Consider the following 20,401-nt stretch of genomic DNA (forward strand, 5'->3'; position numbering starts at 1 on the left):
TCAGTGTAATATTATGGAAAACAAATTGCATTAATTACTTATATTATTACTATTGGGACATTAACTTTAATTATTGATACAATGACAACATGGATTATGAAGATTATTGTTATTGATAACTGTCTGAAAACATTTAAAAGTTCATAATAAAACACTCTGATGAGGTCTAAATGCTGCCTGTTTTTTAAGTAAATAATCCATTTGAAAATATTTCACAATCACTACCATCTTCTGAGTACTTTTTGGGTGGTTTGAGAGAATACATAAATTCCTTGGTAAAAGCCTACATATATCTGGAATAACCAGTTTGAGACGGAAAATGACGTTGCCACAAAGCAGGACAAATTTGTTGGACTTTGCAATTCATTCTTGCACAATAATATACGCAAACCTTGCTTTCCCTTGCGTACTTCGCCCACTGTCAATCAAGGTCAATTTTATGCCCCTTTCGTTAAATTGTTTCACCAATTTAGCCAGAGATTGCACCTTAATCGAACAGTATGAGAATGTTACAATATTCCTTGGCATAAATGGCAACGTCGATCTGCAGCGTTTACACACGCACAAACTCGTTCTGCGCACATTCCGTATAGTCTGTCAGTCAACGGCTACGTCGACGCTGTTCGAGAATACGCCTTGCAGGATTAGCTGTGCGTCTGTGGAGATTTTTGTGGGTCATGGGGGAAAGAGCAGGAGGTAAATAAAGAGACACGCGCTAATAAACACGGGTAAAGATTTACTTTCACACTCAGTAGCTTTGCTGGTGTCTTAATGTGCCAGCTATTTATTATTTTCAAAGTAGACAATTAGGAGAAGAGGATAGTAGGAAGGTCTACAGTCAGCAGTAGGTTGTGGTGAGTAGAACATTATGCTCTCAGTCGAATAATGGTCTGTCACATTTTTGTAGCTAACTGTTCACTTGTTAGCATTTGGTCATCAACATGCATTGTAGCAAACAGGTAGCTAGCCACGCAACTAGATAGCGTTCAATGTTTTGCTGAATGTATTTTGCAAGCTCAACGCTCTCTAACCATAATTAGCTAGCTACACCCACTAAACACTAAATACGTTAGCTAGCTAGCTAGCTAGCTGGCATACAGTACATATATTGTGTAAAGTCACTGTTTTATCGTTACAGTGCTAGTTGGGAGGACATTAATTTATGTAATGCGACCTTATACATCGAAAATTGGCTAAGACATTCCTCCCTCTTAACTTTTGTGCATGGACTATTGCCATGGTGTAGTGGGATGTGTGCGGTATAGTAGCTAGTTAGTATAGTAGATAGCATCTATAGTACCTACTGCTATCTGGTGGTAATGGTTCGCTTTATGGTGCTCTTTGAATTCTCAGCTGGTGGTTTTCAGGTAAAAGCATAGCAATGCTAACCTTATGTTTCAACATGACAAAGCATCATACCTTCATCATAGCATTTTCATGCACACAGTCTCAACTTGAGAAGCCAACTTATGTTTTGCTGTAGAGCCAATATAGCTACAGCATGCTGTCATACAGTGCCAAGTTTGACACATAACAATGAATACCTACTAACTGAATTAAACCCCTGCACACTCACTCATTTTGGGACCATACAAATTCAATAAGACGGTCTCTTCTATCCACAGTATTTTGTCTGTGTGTGTGTGTGACAGTGTTTATTCATATCTGTCTATAATCCTCTTACCAAGGCCCTAATCGTACAGCATCTGTTTGGGTCAGTGGAAAGAAATCCTTAAATCTAAACCCTAGTGTAGCTACTGGACCACCTGTGGACAGGGTACAGCCTTGTCTCCCCTTATTGTTTGGGGCAAGGTTACCTGCAGTTGTGTGTGTCTGGTTCTGTTCATTCTTGAATTGTAGTAAAATGGTGGAATGGGAAAGGGCTTAACTTCTCAGCTCCAGGACTGACTGCATTATAGAAATGGTCATAATTGTGTTTGTCTGAGAGGTTTAGTGAAGTTGAGTAGGCCACTATCTATGTACGTACATCTGTTGTTGGCCTAGATAGTAGGTCTGCTATGTGAACAGCAGGTTCATCTCTCTCTCTGACATTTGATTGCAGTGACACACTGTTGTGGGGGAGAGGACTGTGGATCGGGGAATATTACTACAGCTTTGCAGTAGAGGGAGTTGCATTGACTGTTGGTTGTCACCCTTGAATGTTTTCTGTCACTTAAAGGGCCAGGTGTGTATTTAAAGAGTGAGTTAAAGACTGAAAAGCCAGTTGGAAGAGTGAAAGTGAAGCTCAAGGCTATTTTCACTCAGTCCTGTTGTGGAGCCATTCTTTGACTTCTTGCTATATTTTTGGTATCCTTGGAGGGCATCAGTTTGTGTGTGTGTGTTAAAATCCAACAGATAGAACATGTTAGATTAGGAGAGGACTATGAGTCATTGGGCACCCGGGATGAGATTTCAATTTGGCCTGGCTAGCCCTTTCATCCTCAAATAGACCTCCATATATCTCAAACAGCTCTCTCCTGTTGCTTTGATTGATGTGAAAGGTTGAAAAGAGTGATGATGCATGTCCAAACACTGCACAGGAGCTGGAGAAAAGGATAGCCTAGCTGTAGTAGGAAGGTAAATGACTGCCCAACAGTGAGCGGACATTCAATTTTCTTATGTTTTTTCTTGATACCGGTACACCCTCTTTGTATTCAAATGGTTTATCCTGAGCTGTCTTGCATGGGACCATGAATAGTGTTGGTGCTGGTCTATCTCTGCTTAATAGCTCACATGTTTTGTCTTGTTAGGCACCTCAACAAATGCAGAAAGAGTCTGGCACCCAGGCAGGATCCTGTATGTGATATTATCAAACTGAGTAAATTAGATGTGGAATGTTCAAATAATTCCATCCATCATTTAATGGATGAGTCAATGTTTTTATTAACTTCTTCCTTTCCTCAGTTCTAAGGTGATCTGATTGGATACGCCGCTGCCCGCTGTTGCCATGGCGATGCGGGAGTTGGTGGAGGGAGAGTGCGGGGGAGCCAATCCTCTCATGAAGCTGACGGGTCATATGACCCAGGAGGGAGGAGCTTGGAGGCACAGGTCAACGCCCACTGTGAGTAGTCACCTGTAGAAATTAGAATAAAGAATGTATGGAATATGTACCGTAATCCATGTTTTATGTTTTGTATATTATTCGTTTGTTATTGACCATGTTGCATTGAGAGTTATTTTTCTTGGTCAATGGTGGGGCCCATCCAGGGCTCTAAAAGTAACATTTTCATTGGCACACTGGTGCTCCCAATTTATTTTTTATTTTTTTTAAAGTTACGAGCACGACATGAAATTTATGAGCACTAGAACTGAGATTTTAAAAAATGATTGAGATACAGCCTATATGAATTCTATCTACTTTAAGCACATGTTATGCCCTATAAATTAATATGTAACACTGTAAAGACATTTATTATAAAAGTTCAAATGAAATTACTTAAGTAATTTGTGGAATATTAGGTTTCTACATTGTGTAAAAGTACTATTTTCCTATTGAGATGCATTACATTTAAAATTGTACACTGTCTCTATAAAAACATCAGGTTTGTGATTTCTTTGATCTCCTGAAGAACCTATGCATTTTCCTTTCTTTCTGTGCCCCCAAATGTTTGGCTATACTGGTGAAGTTAACAGTTTATTAGCTAGCTAGCCAACGAGGTAACAAAGTGTAGAGAAATGGTTAACGACATGCGAGTAGTTTTAGAATGGCCCCCGACATGGTTTCTGAATGTAAAATGTGGTCCCGACGATTCGCTATAGGAAGATAAAAATGTTGCGCCTGTAATATGGGTCAGATCTTTTGACTTGGTCAAGCCGTTTTAGCTGTAGTAGTGGAGCGACCTTGACAACTTAGACAAGATACTGCAACTTAGTTGTACTATAGCTTTCACAAATATATCTCACAGTATCACTTTCATCCCTCTTTCTCCTAGATTCCCCCTACACCCATTGAAATAGCAACAGAAGAAGAGGTCAGTCTCATATTACCTTCCCAGTCCTCTTGATTCAAACTGTTGTGCTCTGTCTACATATTCCGAAAAAAGGAATATGAAAGCACGTTTCATTCATGAGGTTTGTTAATCGTTATTTAATAGGCTAGTGTTTGATGACCTCTTCTGTGTGTGTGTGTGTCCCAGTTGGTGAATGAGTTCATGCAGCAGGCGCCTCCACGGCCCCCTCACAGCTTCGACATGGGCCAGTTACTGGAGGAAATGCAGCAGATTGATCAGCAGAGCTACAGACAGGCTCCACAGAGAGGTACACACACAGCAGTAATAGTGTACCCTATTCTACTCTCCAACGCAGCAGAAGCAACACCATTATAGATTTGCGGTGTGCCTGTCCAGCTGCCTGGCAGCACTTCCATATTGTTACCCCACAGGTTTTGGAACATATGTTGACACTTCAAGACACCTTTTTATTACGTTTTCCTGTCCCTTCCATCCAAGTACTTACACTGAAAAACACACTTTCTTTTACCAACGTGTGAAGAAAACAACACCCGTTCCCTCCTGTCCTGTCCGTAGCTCCGGGTGTGGCTGCGTTGGCCCTGTCTGGTGATTGGACGTCTGAGTTTCTGTCGGGAGCAGATGCCGCTGCCGCCGCCTCATCGGGGCAGGCGGGACTTGGAGACCCGGCCGACGCTGATTGGACCAGAGAGTTTATCACCGATGGCACAGGTACATTTTTTGGAATGTCAATGGTAGGAACAATTGCCAACCATTTGTTTGAATGTACTTTGTGGCCACAACTTCTAACATGTAGAGAAATAATCTGTATCTTACTGTTTCCCTTTCTCCCCTCTTTTTCTTCTCTTTCTCTCTTTCTCAGATCCCGGGCGTTGGGCAGAGGAGTATCTGGAGCAGTCAGAGGAGAAGCTATGGCTCGGAGACCTGGGAGAGAGGGAGCAAGACTGGTAATAATGGAGAGACAGAGAAAAAGAGGAGAGCAAGGGACTCGTAGATAGATACAGCGACATTCGGAGAAACCTTGAGAATGTTCCAGAGAAGATGGTGCCATTGTGATGTTGAGCCGCTAAGTGTGTCTTAAAATCCTTGACGTCGTCCTCTCAGAACTTGATACTCAGTTAGCTGTTTAAATTAACCCTTTGATGTTAATGTTTGTAAATCCAATAGGACGAAAGAGTACCTACCAGGAGACGAACTGAAGCAAACAGCCAATGAGCTGGTCGCAAAGGTCAATGACCCCAAGTTACAGAACACTGAGGTGTGTGTGTGTGTGTTATTTCTGTGTCGCGTGTGTTTCATACTTTTTTTCTACATATCTATCCCCATACCCTTTCCCCATTCTTTGCCCATAGAAGTAATGTAGCTTTGCAATAACAGGATAATTGTAGTTGTAGCCGTTTCTTTTGAATTGTTCAGTGAGACACGCTTCTTTGTAGTCAATTAGACATCAAAATGTTTCATGGGAAAGCATTTTGCTGTGATGGACCGTAGTAGCATAGTGACTCTTTACAACCTGGTCTTCAGAACTGTTTGTGTGGTATCCAAGTCCTCTGTCATTATTTGGGATTTGGTTAAAGCACAAACTGATTTCATGACCAATCTAGGTCCATAAGCCATAATGGATATTGTGTCATTGTTATGTTGTTGTTGTGTTGCACTGTAGTTCCTGCGGTTCATTAGGCAGATTGGCGAGGGCAGTGTCACAGTGGAGGACAGAGCAGGCAAACAGCACACAGATAGAGCTCAGGCCAAGGAGGCTCAGAACTGGGCCTCCAACCTCAACCAGGTAGGACCCAACTTCCATTGAAGACACAAGGGGAAGGGTGCAACTGTCAACCTACAGGGAGCCATCTTGGCTCAAGCATCCTCATTTTGTGCCTCATGACCCCCGACATCCCAGTATTTGGTGCAGACTCCTGCAGTTGTTACTAACTACATAACCAAGTGATGGCCATGAACTTTTCTGTATGTGAGCCTTGCACTAGGCTGTACAATGTATAATTTGGAAATGGTATGTGTAGAAATAATTTATTGTGGAAAAGAGAGCATTGTCCTTTCAATACATGCGATTTCTATCAGCCAACTTCTGCCAATGAAAATCATCATAGCTGTTCCTGTCTTGAATCAGACTTCCAGTTCCCCTTATCAGGTGAAGTCGTATGTTTTTAGAACAGGGTTGTGGGAAATTATTTTTCAATTCCGGTAGGGGATTGAAAAATAATAATAGGCATTTTTGTATTGTTTTCATCATGAGTTGAATTCCAAGTCATTTCCTGAATTAGATCCCAGCCCTGGTGTATGTAGTCATAGGAGTTCTCATGGTTGCCCTTTTTAACTGACATCTATATCTTTCCCCCTTCGACCCTGCCGTGAACTCTTGGCTTTCCCCTCCTTCGATTAACAACCCCCATTCATTTGTACCAAATTAAAACTCCTCCGTCCTCACCCCTCCCAAAACAAAAACCCAATGCCTCACACCTGCGACAAAACAATCACGCCTCCCCCCGTTCTCCGCTCCCTGGTTGCCATAGTTCCTGGAGGAGACTGGGGGAGGGACTTTACCCTCGACAACCCAAGAGTGGGATCAGAAGATTGCCAAAGCTAAGGCTAAACAGGCACATCAATGGGCTTCTGTCGTCAAGCAGGTAGGACCCCTGACGCAATGGCAACACTGCCCAGTGGTTCTGCAACCGGCTTTCTGTCAAGAAAGTTGAGCTGATTATATTTTTCATCTGCCTTTTTTTGCGGCAGTTGGATGGCTGTTTTTAGTGGCAGAAGGTTGTGCCCACTGTAGTTTGTCCCGTAGTTTCTTAGCACTTTGTAAACCCAAGGAAGATGCATTGTTTTTGCTGATTAAACTTGCATTTAGATTATAGCGACTACTTTTAGAGAAGTAGTAAAAAATGACCTGCACTGACGGTATGTAAATTGTAGGGGAGAAAGGGAATGGGTGTGGTTCTCTGATGTTTTACTTCTTCCCATTCCTTTATCTTGTCTTCCACTCATCCTTCTTCCCCATCTTTTTCTGCTTCTCCTTTACTGTCACAACCTCAAAGTCCCACTTTAAGTGTTGTTATCGAGTTATGGACAACTTGGTGTCCACATCTGCCATTGATACCTCTTCCTTCCTGTTCAGGTCTCAGTGGAGTCAGCAGAATCATGGGTAGATGAGTTTGCCACTGCAGGTCCAGATTTCCAGCAAGCTAAAGCTGCTGTGGAGGTAAGAGAGATGCAGAACAATAAAATAGGAAAGATAACATAATAATTATCATAAATGTCTTTTTAAACATCTTCCAAATTGTATTTATCAGGAATAATTCCGGCCTATGCCCAAATCAATTCATTATGCCCTAATCTTCACATGGCTGTGCAAGGGTGCAGCCATGGGTAGGCCTGGGAGGGCATAGGACCACCCACTTGGGAGCCAGACCCACCCGCTGGGGAGCCAGCCTCAGCCAATCGGAAGGAGTTTTTCCCAACAAAAGGGCTTCTATTACAAACAGAAATAGTCCTCATCACTCCCTCAGACGATCCCGCAGGGGAAGAAGTCGGATGTGGAGGTCCTAGGCTGGCGTGGTTACGTGTGGTCTGCGGTTGTGAGGCCGGTTGGGTGCACTGCCAAATTCTCTAAAGTGGCGTTGGAGAAGGCTTATGGTAGAGAAATGAACATTCAATTATCTGGCAACAGCACTGGTGGACATTCCTGCAGTCAGCATGCCAATTGCACGCTCCCTCAACTTGAGACATCTGTCGTGTTGTGTGACAAAACTGCACATTTTAGAGTGGCCTTTTATTGTCCCCAGCACAAGGTGCACCTGTGTAATGATCATGCTGTTTAATCAGCTACTTGATAAGCCACACCTGTCAGGGGGATGGATTATCTTGGCAAAGGAGGGAGACGTACTCACTAACAGAGATGTAAACACATTTTTGCACAACATTTGAAAGAAATAAGCTTTGTGCGTATGGAAAGGTTCTGGGATCTTTTATTTCAGCTCATGAAACATGGGACCAACACTACATGTTTCGTTTATATTTGTGTTCAGTATGTATTAAGCTCTTTACATATACTATATTGCAGTAATAATGCCATTGCACATTTTCACTTCACACATCAGGTAATTACATTGGCTTAAAGTACACTGTATATAGAACCTTTTATCAAAGTTCACATTGACCCTTGGGCATCCCATAAAAATAGTGATTTGGACCAATGTTAATGTTAGGGGGTTTCCCACAGCAACTGATATGATGGTGATGCCCAGCACCTCCATCATTTGTCCTCTGACTTTGACACTGTAACTGTTCCTCTGCATCAGAGCGACTTGGACTTCTGGGAGAAGCTGCAGCAGGAGTGGGAGGAGATGGCCAAGAGAGATGCAGAAAGTCACCCCTGGCTCTCCGATTTTGACCAGATGCTCAGTAGCTCCTACGACAAGGTACTTGACATAGCTTCCTATCCACCTGTGGAAGAGGTGTTGGAGGGCCAGTAGGAGGCACTCTTTTCTCTGGTCTAAAAAATATCCCATGGCACTTATCGTAAGAGTAGGGGTGTTAACCCCGGTGTCCATGGCCACCTAATCATCCGCAGCTTCCAACTGGCTCATGCATCCCACCTCCTCTCCCCTCTAACTCTTCCCCAGGTTGTTGCTGTAATTGAGAAAGTGTTCTCAGTCAACTTACCTGGTTAAAATAAGGGTTTGTTTTTAGTTAAGGATAAGTTTTGCCTTTCAGATCACAATGAATAAGTTCAGCATTTCTACCTGTCCAGGCTAAAAAGAACTCTGCCTTGTCTTGTCTGCTAAATTGCTGTTCATGATTCAACTCTCTCTCTCTTTCCCTCCCTCGCTCTCTCACCCCCTCCAGGGGTACCAGTTTGAGGAGGACAACCCGTACATGTCCCACCAGGACCCCCTTGCTGAGGGGGTGAGGAGGATGGAGGCAGGGGACATCCCTGGGGCCGTGCGCCTGTTTGAGAGCGCCGTACAGAGAGAACCAGACAACCAGCTGGTGAGACACTCATTAATTTCTAATTAATAACTCCGATATAATATTATCTCAAGGTGAAATTATTTCTGGCTAACAAGCGCTGGCGACTAAGGGGGTACTTTCCTGCTCTGCTAGCATTAGGTGGGTGAAGAGGTAAAGAGAACTAAGCACTCTCTCTCTTTTTTTCCCCCGCTTCTTTTTTTTAGGCATGGCAATATCTGGGAACCTGTCAGGCAGAGAATGAACAAGAGTTTGCAGCCATCAGTGCCCTCCGCAGGTAAAGAGATGGAATAGCAGCCTCACTGACTGGAGAGAAGTCCCTAGTGTGTCCCAAGTGGCACCCTATTCCCTATATAAGGCACCCATAGGGCTCTGGACAAAAGTAGTGCACCATATAGAGCAGGGTTGTCAAACTTATTTTCATCTGGGGGCTGCATTCTGTCTTCAACAAGGTCCAGAGGGCCACATTGAAAATGTGTTATTTCCTTGCTGTCAAAATGTGCAAAAACATTTCCTCTGTTCATTGTTTTTTAAACTTTTTTTTTTGCTACCTGATTTTAGCTTTTGTTTCGGTGATTGTTAGCAAGCTGGACAGAGGTGAGAAAATGGTATAAATGTAGGTCCATTATATACTGAGCAACAATTTCAACAGTTTATTTACTGAGTTACAGTTCATATAAGGAAATCAGTCAATTGAAATAAATTATAAATTCATTAGGCCCTAATCTATGGATTTCACATGACTGGGCATGGGTGCAGCCATTGGTGGGCCTGGGAGGGCGTAGGCCCACCCACTTGGGAGCCAGGCCCTGCCAATAAGGAGTTTTTTTCCTACAAAAGGGCTTTATTACAGACAAAAATACTCCTTGGCTTCATTAGCTGTCCAGGTGTCTGATATCAGAGATCCCGCAGGTGAAGAAGGATGATGTGGATGTCCTGGGCTGGGATTGGTTACACGTGGTCTGCGGTTGTCAGGCAGGCTGGACATACTGACAAATTCTCTGAAACAATGTTGGAGGTGGCTTATGGTAGAGAAAATATCATTAAATTCTCTGGCAAAAGCTCTGGTGGACATTCCTGCAGTCTGCATGCCAATTGCACGTTCCCTCAACTTGACATCTGTGGTGTTGTGTGACAAAACTGCACATTTTATAGTGGCCTTTTATTAGCCCTAGCACAACATGCACTATTTTCCTGTCCTGCAAAGCAGTTCCTCTGCCCGGTGTCTGTTCTTTTTCCCATCTTAATCTTTTCCTTTTATTGGCTGGTCTGAGATGGCTTTTTCTTTGCAAGTCTGCCTAGAAGGCCAGCATCCCGGAGTCGCCTCTTCGATGTTGAAGCTTGTTTTGCGGGTATTATTTAATAAAGCTGCCAGTTGAGGAATTGTGAGGTGTCTTTCTCAAACTAGACACTCTCATATACTTGTCCTCTTGCTCAGTTGTGCACCGGGGCCTCCCACTCCTCTTTCTTTTCTGGTTAGAACAAGTTTGTGCTGTTCTGTGAAGGGAGTAGTACACAGCTTTGTACAATATCTTCAGTTTCTTGGCAATTTCTTGCATGGAATAGCCTTAATTTCTCAGAACAACAATAGACTGACAAGTTTCAGAAGAAATGTCTTGTTTCTGGCCATTTTGAGCCTGTAATCAAACCTACAAATGCTGATCCTCCAGATACTCAACTAGTCTAAAGAAGGACAGTTTTATTGCTTCTTTATCAGCAACACAGTTTTCAACACAGTGATCAATTAACCTTTTAAATGTTAAACTTGGATTAGCTAACAACGTGACATTGGACACAGGAGTGATGGTTGCTGATAATGGGCCTCTGTACACCTATGTAGATCAGCTGTTTTCAGCTACAATAATGTTTACAACATTAACAATATCTACACTGTATTTCTGATCAATTTGAAAAAATGTGCTTTTCTTTCAAAAACAAGGACATTTTTAAGTGACCCCAAACTTTTGAACAGTAGTGTGTGCACGCGTGGGTGTGCGTGCTAAGCTTTCATCAAGGCAATGGGTGGCTACTTTGAAGAATCTCAAATATAATATATGTTTTGATTTGTTTAACCTTTTTGGTTAATACATTTGTTTACTCTGTGTTATTTCATAGTTTTGATGTCTTCACTTTTTTATTCTACAATATAGAAAATAGTTTTAAAAAAGAAAGAAAAACCCTTGAATGAGTAGGTGTTAAACCACCCATGAGCCGCACTGAATTGGCTTGTATGTTTGACACCCCTGACATGGAGAATAATGGTGCCGTTTGGGACGTAGTTTCCTGTGTGACATTAAGAGTATGTCATGAGGTGTGTACTTATTTGATTTATGAATACCTGTTTTATGTGTGGCTTGAATACAAAGATGCTATGATAAGCATGAACTTGGGTGCAAAATAGGAAGTCCTTGAAGTTACATGATGCCTGTGATGACTTGTTGCCTTGGTATTGGCTGACATTTTATCGGGTTCTCACCTTTCTCTCCTTTTTTTTCTCTGTCTCTTGCTCGCTCTTCTTCTCTCGCCGTTTAGATGCATAGAGTTGAAGAAGGACAACCTGACAGCTCTGATGGCACTGGCCGTCAGTTTCACCAACGAATCGCTGCACAGGCAGGCCTGTGAGACCCTTCGCGACTGGCTGAGGCACAACCCCGCGTACAGGCCAGTCCTGGAGCAGAGTGAACGAGAGCGAGAGAAGGACGGCGGGACCAGAGAGCGGGAGAGATTTGGCTCACTGCTGCCAGAGTGAGTGGACCTTTTTCATTGTGTACAAATTTGGTGTGCATGTATATTCAAAATGGTACTTAGAACTCCCAATGAATATAACACAAAATGAAATGCTAAATATGCAATACAGGACGTTCTCCTGTATTTTCTCATGTTACGAAAACATGGATTCTATCTGTTGGTTTAAAATATTACAATTGTTAAATCTTCTCCCTTCTCCGTTTTCCCCATCTCTGTGCCTCCCCTCCCCCACTCTCAGTTCTTTGTTTACAGAGGTGCAGTCCCTGTTCCTCAGTGCGGCGAACTCTGACCCCGCCCGCGTCGACCCCCAGCTACAGTGTGGCCTGGGAGTCCTCTTCAATCTGAGCGGGGAGTATGACAAGGCCGTGGACTGTTTCACAGCAGCCCTCTCTGTCACACCACAGGTACACCAGTAGGTTATCCACTTCACAGCAGTAACTCTTACCAATCTGTGGTTCATGTGTGTTTGGAGAATAGACACACTAGATTATGATTTGCCAAATTTAATTTAAACAAGCATAAAGTTGTTCAAATGTGTTCGAATACTTGCATCCTTCTTTGCTTGCTTCCTTGAAGTAATTTCTGATCTGTATGCTAATCGTTACCTGAAAGCAATTGGCTCCATCCCATTGTAAAAAAATCTTGTGATCCACCTTTGATTTTCTTTTCAGACGGTGGGTTACAGGTGAAAAACAAAGAAATGCATACAAAGATAACCCCTTCTCATCCAGCAACCGAAGTTGCCTATCAGTCCCCCTCCCACTTAACCATCCCTTGAGTCACCCCTTACATTCCCGCCAATCCCCCCCAGCCCTCTCCCAAGACAACCAGAGACCCCCTCTGTATCACACTTTCCCTGTGGGCCTGAAAGCAAAGAAAGTAACAAAAGTTAAAATGGAAGTCCTGCTGCAAATGGTTTGAGGCTGCCCAAGTCAAGGAACAATTGAGGCCTGGACAAATATACTTGACTCTCTAAAGAACAATCTCAGCTAAAGCCCCACACATACAGTGCCTTGCGAAAGTATTCGGCCCCCTTGAACTTTGCGACCTTTTGCCACATTTCAGGCTTCAAACATAAAGATATAAAACTGTATTTTTTTGTGAAGAATCAACAACAAGTGGGACACAATCATGAAGTGGAACGACATTTATTATGTCGTATGTCTCTATCAGTTTTGCACATCGAGAGACTGACATTTTTTCCCATTCCTCCTTGCAAAACAGCTCGAGCTCAGTGAGGTTGGATGGAGAGCATTTGTGAACAGCAGTTTTCAGTTCTTTCCACAGTATCTCGATTGGATTCAGGTCTGGACTTTGACTTGGCCATTCTAACACCTGGATATGTTTATTTTTGAACCATTCCATTGTAGATTTTGCTTTATGTTTTGGATCATTGTCTTGTTGGAAGACAAATCTCCGTCCCAGTCTCAGGTCTTTTGCAGACTCCATCAGGTTTTCTTCCAGAATGGTCCTGTATTTGGCTCCATCCATCTTCCCATCAATTTTAACCATCTTCCCTGTCCCTGCTGAAGAAAAGCAGGCCCAAACCATGATGCTGCCACCACCATGTTTGACAGTGGGGATGGTGTGCTCAGGGTGATGAGCTTTGTTGCTTTTACGCCAAACATAACGTTTTGCATTGTTGCCAAAAAGTTCAATTTTGGTTTCATCTGACCAGAGCACCTTCTTCCACATGTTTGGTGTGTCTCCGAGGTGGCTTGTGGCAAACTTTAAACAACACTTTTTATGGATATCTTTAAGAAATGGCTTTCTTTTTGCCACTCTTCCATAAAGGCCAGATTTGTGCAATATACTACTGATTGTTGTCCTATGGACAGAGTCTCCCACCTCAGCTGTAGATCTCTGCAGTTCATCCAGAGTGATCATGGGCCTCTTGGCTGCATCTCTGATCAGTCTTCTCCTTGTATGAGCTGAAAGTTTAGAGTGACAGCCAGGTCTTGGTAGATTTGCAGTGGTCTGATACTCCTTCCATTTCAATATTATCGCTTGCACAGTGCTCCTTGGGATGTTTAAAGCTTGGGAAATCTTTTTGTATCCAAATCCGGCTTTAAATTTCTTCACAACAGTATCTCGGACCTGCCTGGTGTGTTCCTTGTTCTTCATGATGCTCTCTGCGCTTTTAACGGACCTCTGAGACTATCACAGTGCAGGTGCATTTATACGAAGACTTGATTACACACAGGTGGATTGTATTTATCATTATTAGTCATTTAGGTCAACATTGGATCATTCAGAGATCCTCACTGAACTTCTGGAGAGAGTTTGCTGCACTGAAAGTAAAGGGGCTGAATAATTTTGCACGCCCAATTTTTCAGTTTTTGATTTGTTAAAAAAGTTTGAAATATCCAATAAATGTCGTTCCACTTCATGATTGTGTCGCACTTGTTGTTGATTCTTCACAAAAAATACAGTTTTATATCTTTATGTTTGAAGCCTGAAATGTGGCAAAAGGCTGCAAAGTTCAAGGGGGCCGAATACTTTCGCAAGGCACTGTACAAACAAATTAATTATATATATATATATTTTTTTTTATTAATTAATGAATTAGTTTGTATGTGTGGGGCTTTAGCTGAGATTGTTCTTTAGAGAGTCAAGTATATTTGTCCAGGCCTCAATTGTTCCTTGATTTGCACCATTCATTCTCACGGTCGGTAATTCTGTTTATAACTTCAAATAGTAACTTTATCCACTGGTTAAATGCGAGAGAGTGAGGTGGTTGCCATCTTTAAGCCAACATTTGTTTCGCAGCAGTGCTGCCTGCCAGCAGTGATCTTCTCTGACTGATTGAGATATTCAAGGTGCTATCATCGTTAAGTAACATAATAGATGCAAAGCATTGAATATTTAACTGCAGGGCACTCCTCCCACATCATGTGAAGGAATTTGCCTACCTGATTTAGGGGACACAGTGAACAGTTGAGTTGGTGGCCAATTTCATCGTAAAATATTTTCTTGGTGTTAAACACAGTCTGTGAACAAATGTAAAATGGATGGTTCGGATTATGGGATGCCAAGGTCATATTTTTCCATATTCTGTTCCAGTTAGAGGGTTGTTCAGATTCAATTAGATCTGTGGACCATACCTCATTGTTTTAATCATAGACCGTCAAATACTTGAAGGAGGGAGACTGGGGGGATGCATTTTTAGGTATTCCAAAAGGGTCTATTACTTTCCTCCTCTTCAAACGGTATGTCTACCTCCCCTTTTTAACTTTCCCTATTCCTACTTTTTTTCTCTCTGAAACTACCCCTCCCTAGTCACATGTAGCATTTACCCCCCTCTGCTTCTGTTCTGATTGTCCTTCCTTTTTCACAGATACTTAACTACCCCCTCTTGAACTATTTTACTCAGCACACCTTTTGTGGCAATGAACAGATGTACTCTCTCTTTCTCACTCTTGTCTTTACCGGCTGTGCTGGGGAGTCTGAGGTGGGCTGTTCTCCCTCATCCAGACAGCTGTCTCTCTCCTCCTTCAGCTCCCTGGGTCTTGTTCAGCGGGTATTGTTGTGCTGGTCTGTTGTCTGGGTCTTTGCTGTCTCGAGTGTTCTGAACAGCTCGATACAGCAAAGCGCTGCGCCAGCTTCGTCTCCAGCTTGGCGCATTTCTCCCTCGGATCAACGCAGGAGCAGTGCATTTGTGGGACCTGGGTTTGCTCAGGGCTGGGGGGGGAACACACTCCTCATGGGGCTGCTCGTCTATGGGGTGGGGATGTGGTCCAAGGATGAGCTTCTTATGCTGTGCTCTCTCTTTGATCTTGTAGAAGTCCTGCTGCAAACGGTTTGAGGCTGCCCTGCACCAATACTGTTCCAGATCTGTACAGGTTGACATGACCTTTGTCAGTGTCAGGGTCTTCGTTGTCCATTATTCTTAGTTTCCACCCTTTGCTCATACTCTTTCTTAACAGAATGGTAGTGTGCTCGTATAGCACTGTGCCATACAAGGGGATGGTCTGTGAGGAAAATTAAGTGCATGATCCCCGGTTTGTAAGAGTCAGCAAATAAGTAAGTAGGTTTGTCCAAAATCAAGTTTTTTTTTTTTTTTTTTTTTTTTTTTTTTTTTGTGTGTTTACGTAATGCAGAGGGTAGTTGTCTGTGTGAGAAACTCAAAATCTATCCAACACTAATTCAGGAGCTCATGACCTCTGTCTGTTTCCCTCTCTCTCAGGACTACCTGCTGTGGAATAAACTGGGCGCTACCCTGGCCAATGGAAGCCGCTCAGAGGAGGCTGTTGCAGCCTACAGGAGGGCGCTGGAACTGCAGCCAGGCTTCATCCGCAGTCGGTACAACCTGGGAATCAGCTGTGTCAACCTAGGAGCCCACAGGTGAGCGAGCGGGAGAGCCTTTTGTGGCCAGAGATACAAAATGGTGCAAGAACAAAATTCACACAATACATTTTTTTTAAATAAGATTTGATCTAAAACACTGCACTTTCTTATGTTCATCAAAGGTAAGTTGTAGATTCAGGTCATACCAGGAGTAGAAATTTGGACTTTATTAAATGTATTGACTTTGTTCACAATATAATTATTTTTGCCTTAATACAAATCTATTGAATGCACCACAATTACAATTTCAAGTTGACCCCTATTCTCTTCCTGGTTTACAGAGAGGCCGTGGAGCACTTCCTGGAAGCCCTGTCCCTGCAGCGGCAGGCATCGGGGGAGGGCGAGACGGTCAGTGCCAGCCGGGCCCCAGGGGGTGCCGCGGCCACCATGATGTCTGACAACATCTGGTCCACCCTGCGCATGGCCTTAAGCATGATGGGAGAGAGCTCGCTATACGCGGCGGCTGACCGGCGAGACCTCGACACGCTGCTCTCCTACTTCTGTCAGAGGGAGGGGGAATGAAGGTGTGGGAGGGCCGAGGGGGGGAGAGGGGCAGGAGGAGAGTTGATAGTGTGTGAGTGCGCACTTAGGGGAGGAAGGTGTCTGGGAGAGTTGGAGAGCGAGAGGTCCTGTCCACAAACAACCCCCTAGCCCTAACCCTATAGGCACTTCATATAAACCTGAAATTATTGGATAAGTATAAACAACATGGAAGTAGCTCCATTTGTAGAATTTCTGCCATCTTGCTTATAACTACCAGGGTTGGGGTCAGTTTACTTCCTGAATTGAAATGGAACTGACACCAACCCTGATACCTATCCAATCCTTTCAGGAAGAGAGGTAGGATGATGTGTGACAAGGGGAGAGTTGGCCGAAAGGGAGGAGAGGTGAGAAGGACATTTTGATGTGTCTCAGCAACCAAGGGAAATGCACCGTATATACCAGGTGTATTGAATACATACTATTTCCTCCCCTGATCACCCTGACATAGCCTGGTTTCCAGTTGGTTCCTACGTTTTTCATTATCATGTTTGACACACAGCAGAAACAGACTGGCACCCAGGCTAGTTCCCAGATGTCTGGTTAGTTACCCTCTGTCCTCAGCAACTGGTGCAGGGATGTTCTTGTGTTCCTCATAATCAGAGGCATCATCATGCCTATTGAAACTGAGGAGTCACGTGACTCCCTTAGTTTCATTCAGCCCTATGAACCATGGAATGTATACATTGGATACTAGTGAAAAGTTTGCACCTTATGTTTTCCAGAGGGAATAAAACACAGACGTGGTAGAGCAAAATATCAAGTTGAGATGAATGTTCCTGTAATGTAAAGAAAATATATGATCTTGTTTGTTTGGAGGATCTTTGTTTTTCCTTTTTTATTCCCCCTTTAAAATATGAAGTTCAAACGTTGTAAAGCTGGCTTACTGATTCCGAATCAATTGCTGAAGGTTAAAAGAGACCATTACAGTAATATAGATATCTGGCTTTGGAGTAGGGGTGCTGAACTCTCGTCCTTGAGGAGCCGGTGTCTTTTTTTTTTTTTTTTTTTTCTCTCTCGTTATTTTAGAGAATTAATTATACTTTTACTCAGTCTAATGACATATCAATCAATGAAGTACTCAAGAGAAATGAGACTGCTGACATGAGTTGTACACACCAGAGTCGTATTCGCTAGTAGTAACCCAATGGAAGCAAACGGGGAGGGACCTACCTGAATTTGTCCAATAAGAAACGCTTGTTTTCATTTTCTGTTGCTACTGTGTGCAAGAATGAATATGACTCTGCTTTGGACAGAGGATGACATCAGTGTAAAGGGATGGTATACCGAAAGAGGTGTCTTTGCACTTCTTCCAACCCTCAACCCTTCTTTCTTCAGACAAATGCCCTTGTTGTAAAATAATTAGCTTAATTGTAAAATAATGCTTTTTTTTGCCATATTGTCTGTAATATAATTATTGTACTGTTTTCAAAATAGTTAACCATACTGTAATGATTATTAATATGATATTCAGCAATAAAGCTCTGACTCCAAAAATGCTCTCTCATTGATTAAGCCTACTTTTCATGTTTAAAAGGGTAGTATTTCCCATATTTGTATTTTCCTTGGCCAGTTGCAGGATAGCAGACCCAAATAGACCAAACAGACCCAGGATTGGGCTGCTTTTACAGTACGAAAAAGCAAATGTTCAATGCAGGCTGTTTATTCAGCCAGGAGTATCTGCTACAGGGACTACTTTAAATTGCACATATCTAGCTCTTTCTATGAATAGTAAGTAGCATACTACATGTGGACAAGTACTTGTAAGTACAAAGGTTTGTAAGTTTAGGCGGGGCATGTACATTCACATACGTATTCACAAGGAAAGTATTCGGCTTTCAAATACACTATACAAAGTATGTGACACCCTTTCAAATGAGTTGATTTGGCTATTTAAGCCACACACGTCGCTGACAGGTGTATAAAGTTGAGCACACAGCCATGCAATCGCGATAGACAAACATTGGCAGTGGAATGGCCTTACTGAAGAGCTCAGTGACTTTCAACGTGGCACCGTCATTGGATACCACCTTTCCAACAAGTCAGTTTGTCAAATTTCTGCCCTGCTAGACCTGCCCCGGTCAACTGTAAGTACTGTTATTGTGAAGTGGAAATGTCTAGGAGCAACAACGGCTGAGCCAGGAAGTGGTAGGCCACACAAGCTCATAGAACGGGACCGCCGAGGGCTGAAGCACGTAATGTGTAAAAATTGTCTGTCCTTGGTTGCAACACTCACTACTGAGTTCCAAACTGCCTCTGGAAGCAACGTCGGCACGAACCGTTCGTTGTGAGCTTCATGAAATGGGTATCCATGGCCGAGCAGCTGCACACAAGCCTAAGATCACTGTGTGTAATGCCAAGCGTCGGCTGGAGTGACGTAAACCTCGCCACCATTGGACTCTGGAGCAGAAGAAACATTTTCTGGCTGTCCATCAGGTGAATCTGGGTTTGATGGATCCCAAGAGAATGCTACCTACCCCAATGCATAGTGCCAACTGTAAAGTTTGGTGGAGGAGGAACAATGGTCTGGGAATGATTTTCAGGGTTTCGAGCTAGGCCCCTTAGTGAAAGGAAATCTTAACGCTACAGCAATCAATGACATTCTAGACAATTCTGTGCTTCCAACTTTGTGGCAACAGTTTGGGGAAGGCCCTTTCCTGTTTCAGCATGACAATGCCCCCCATTCAAAAAGCGAGGTCCATAGAGAAATGGTTTGTCGAGATCGGTGTGTAAGAACTTGACTGGCCTGCACAGAGCCCTGACCTCAACCCCATCGAACACCTTTGGGATGAATTGGAATGCCAATTGCGAGCCAGGCTTAATCGCCTAATATCAGTGCCTGACCTCACTAATGCTCTTTTGGCTGAATGGAGGCAAGTCCCTGCAGCAATGTTCCAACATCTAGTGGAAAGCCTTCTCAGAAGAGTGGAAGCTGTTATAGCAGCAAAGGGGGACCAACTCCCTATCAATGCCCATGATTTTGGAATGAGATGTTCAACGAGCAGGTGTCCACATTCTTTTGGTCATGTAGTGTAAATTGCATTGCACACCATTGACAATTATCAAACAAAGGATCAAGTTCAAATGTATGCCTGCGATTTCTATCTACCAATGAAAATCATCATAGCTGTTCTCGTCTTCAATCAGACTTCCAGTTCCCCTTGTCAAGTGAAGTCATACTGTAAGTTTTTAACAGAGTTGGTGCAAATTATTTTCAATTTAGGCTACATGATGATATTATGATGGATGACAGCGAGAATATTTGTATTTGTGAAACGCAGTCAATCATCTTTCATGTCACCAGAATAAGATCCCGACATTTATTGGAAAGGCGTATCAAGATCACCGTGCACTTTCACCACCCTGTGAAATTCATAACTTTTCAGCTGTAGCCTAATAAACTGCATGCTTTCCTTAGTCATAGTGGGAGGACCACACAACATATCATCGTATGACTCGATATGATTGTTATTATATCAATATTTGCGCATAAAGGCGTTTCCACCACCATTCCAAGATCCCACCATGTCAAACTAAGAAATGATCTGTCAGCAGCAAATGCATTTATAAAATTGTATCGAAAATCCTGTTTCCGTTACAGCTGTCTTGATTTTTTTTTATTCGGTATGACTTCACAATACTCACATAAAAACTGTGGATGGAAACGTGGTTATTGACAGTATTTCCCTCATTTTCTTGGGCAGTTGCTTTAGAGGAGACCCAAATAGGACAAAAAATACCCAGGATTAGGCTGTTTTTACAGCACAAAACAGCAAATGGTAAATGCAGTGACTAGTATCTGCTGCAAG

General features: G+C 42.9%; 1 protein-coding gene across 6 annotated transcripts; it reads left to right on the forward strand.

Moving 5' to 3' along the window:
• The first annotated feature begins 545 nt into the window (after window positions 1-545).
• Window positions 546-17,089, forward strand: pex5 (peroxisomal biogenesis factor 5). 6 transcript variants are annotated; one of them, XM_042312970.1, is made up of 18 exons: window positions 546-854; window positions 2,751-2,796; window positions 2,905-3,061; window positions 3,933-3,971; window positions 4,137-4,257; window positions 4,527-4,679; window positions 4,831-4,915; window positions 5,136-5,226; window positions 5,632-5,754; window positions 6,500-6,613; window positions 7,105-7,188; window positions 8,288-8,407; window positions 8,835-8,978; window positions 9,164-9,234; window positions 11,490-11,702; window positions 11,944-12,109; window positions 15,892-16,049; window positions 16,334-17,089. In XM_042312970.1, exons 3-18 carry the CDS (start codon window positions 2,948-2,950, stop codon window positions 16,572-16,574), a joined length of 2,037 nt encoding a protein of 678 aa, XP_042168904.1. In that variant the 5' UTR covers window positions 546-854; window positions 2,751-2,796; window positions 2,905-2,947; the 3' UTR covers window positions 16,575-17,089. The 6 variants fall into 6 exon arrangements, with proteins under 6 accessions (XP_042168904.1, XP_042168910.1, XP_042168915.1 ...); XM_042312976.1 differs by lacking the exon at window positions 2,751-2,796 and having other exon boundaries at window positions 546-728; XM_042312981.1 differs by lacking the exon at window positions 2,751-2,796 and having other exon boundaries at window positions 546-696.
• Window positions 17,090-20,401: the final 3,312 nt, after the last annotated feature.

This window comes from Oncorhynchus tshawytscha, linkage group LG03 (assembly GCF_018296145.1).
Source record: "Oncorhynchus tshawytscha isolate Ot180627B linkage group LG03, Otsh_v2.0, whole genome shotgun sequence".
Taxonomy (NCBI): Eukaryota; Metazoa; Chordata; class Actinopteri; order Salmoniformes; family Salmonidae; genus Oncorhynchus; species Oncorhynchus tshawytscha.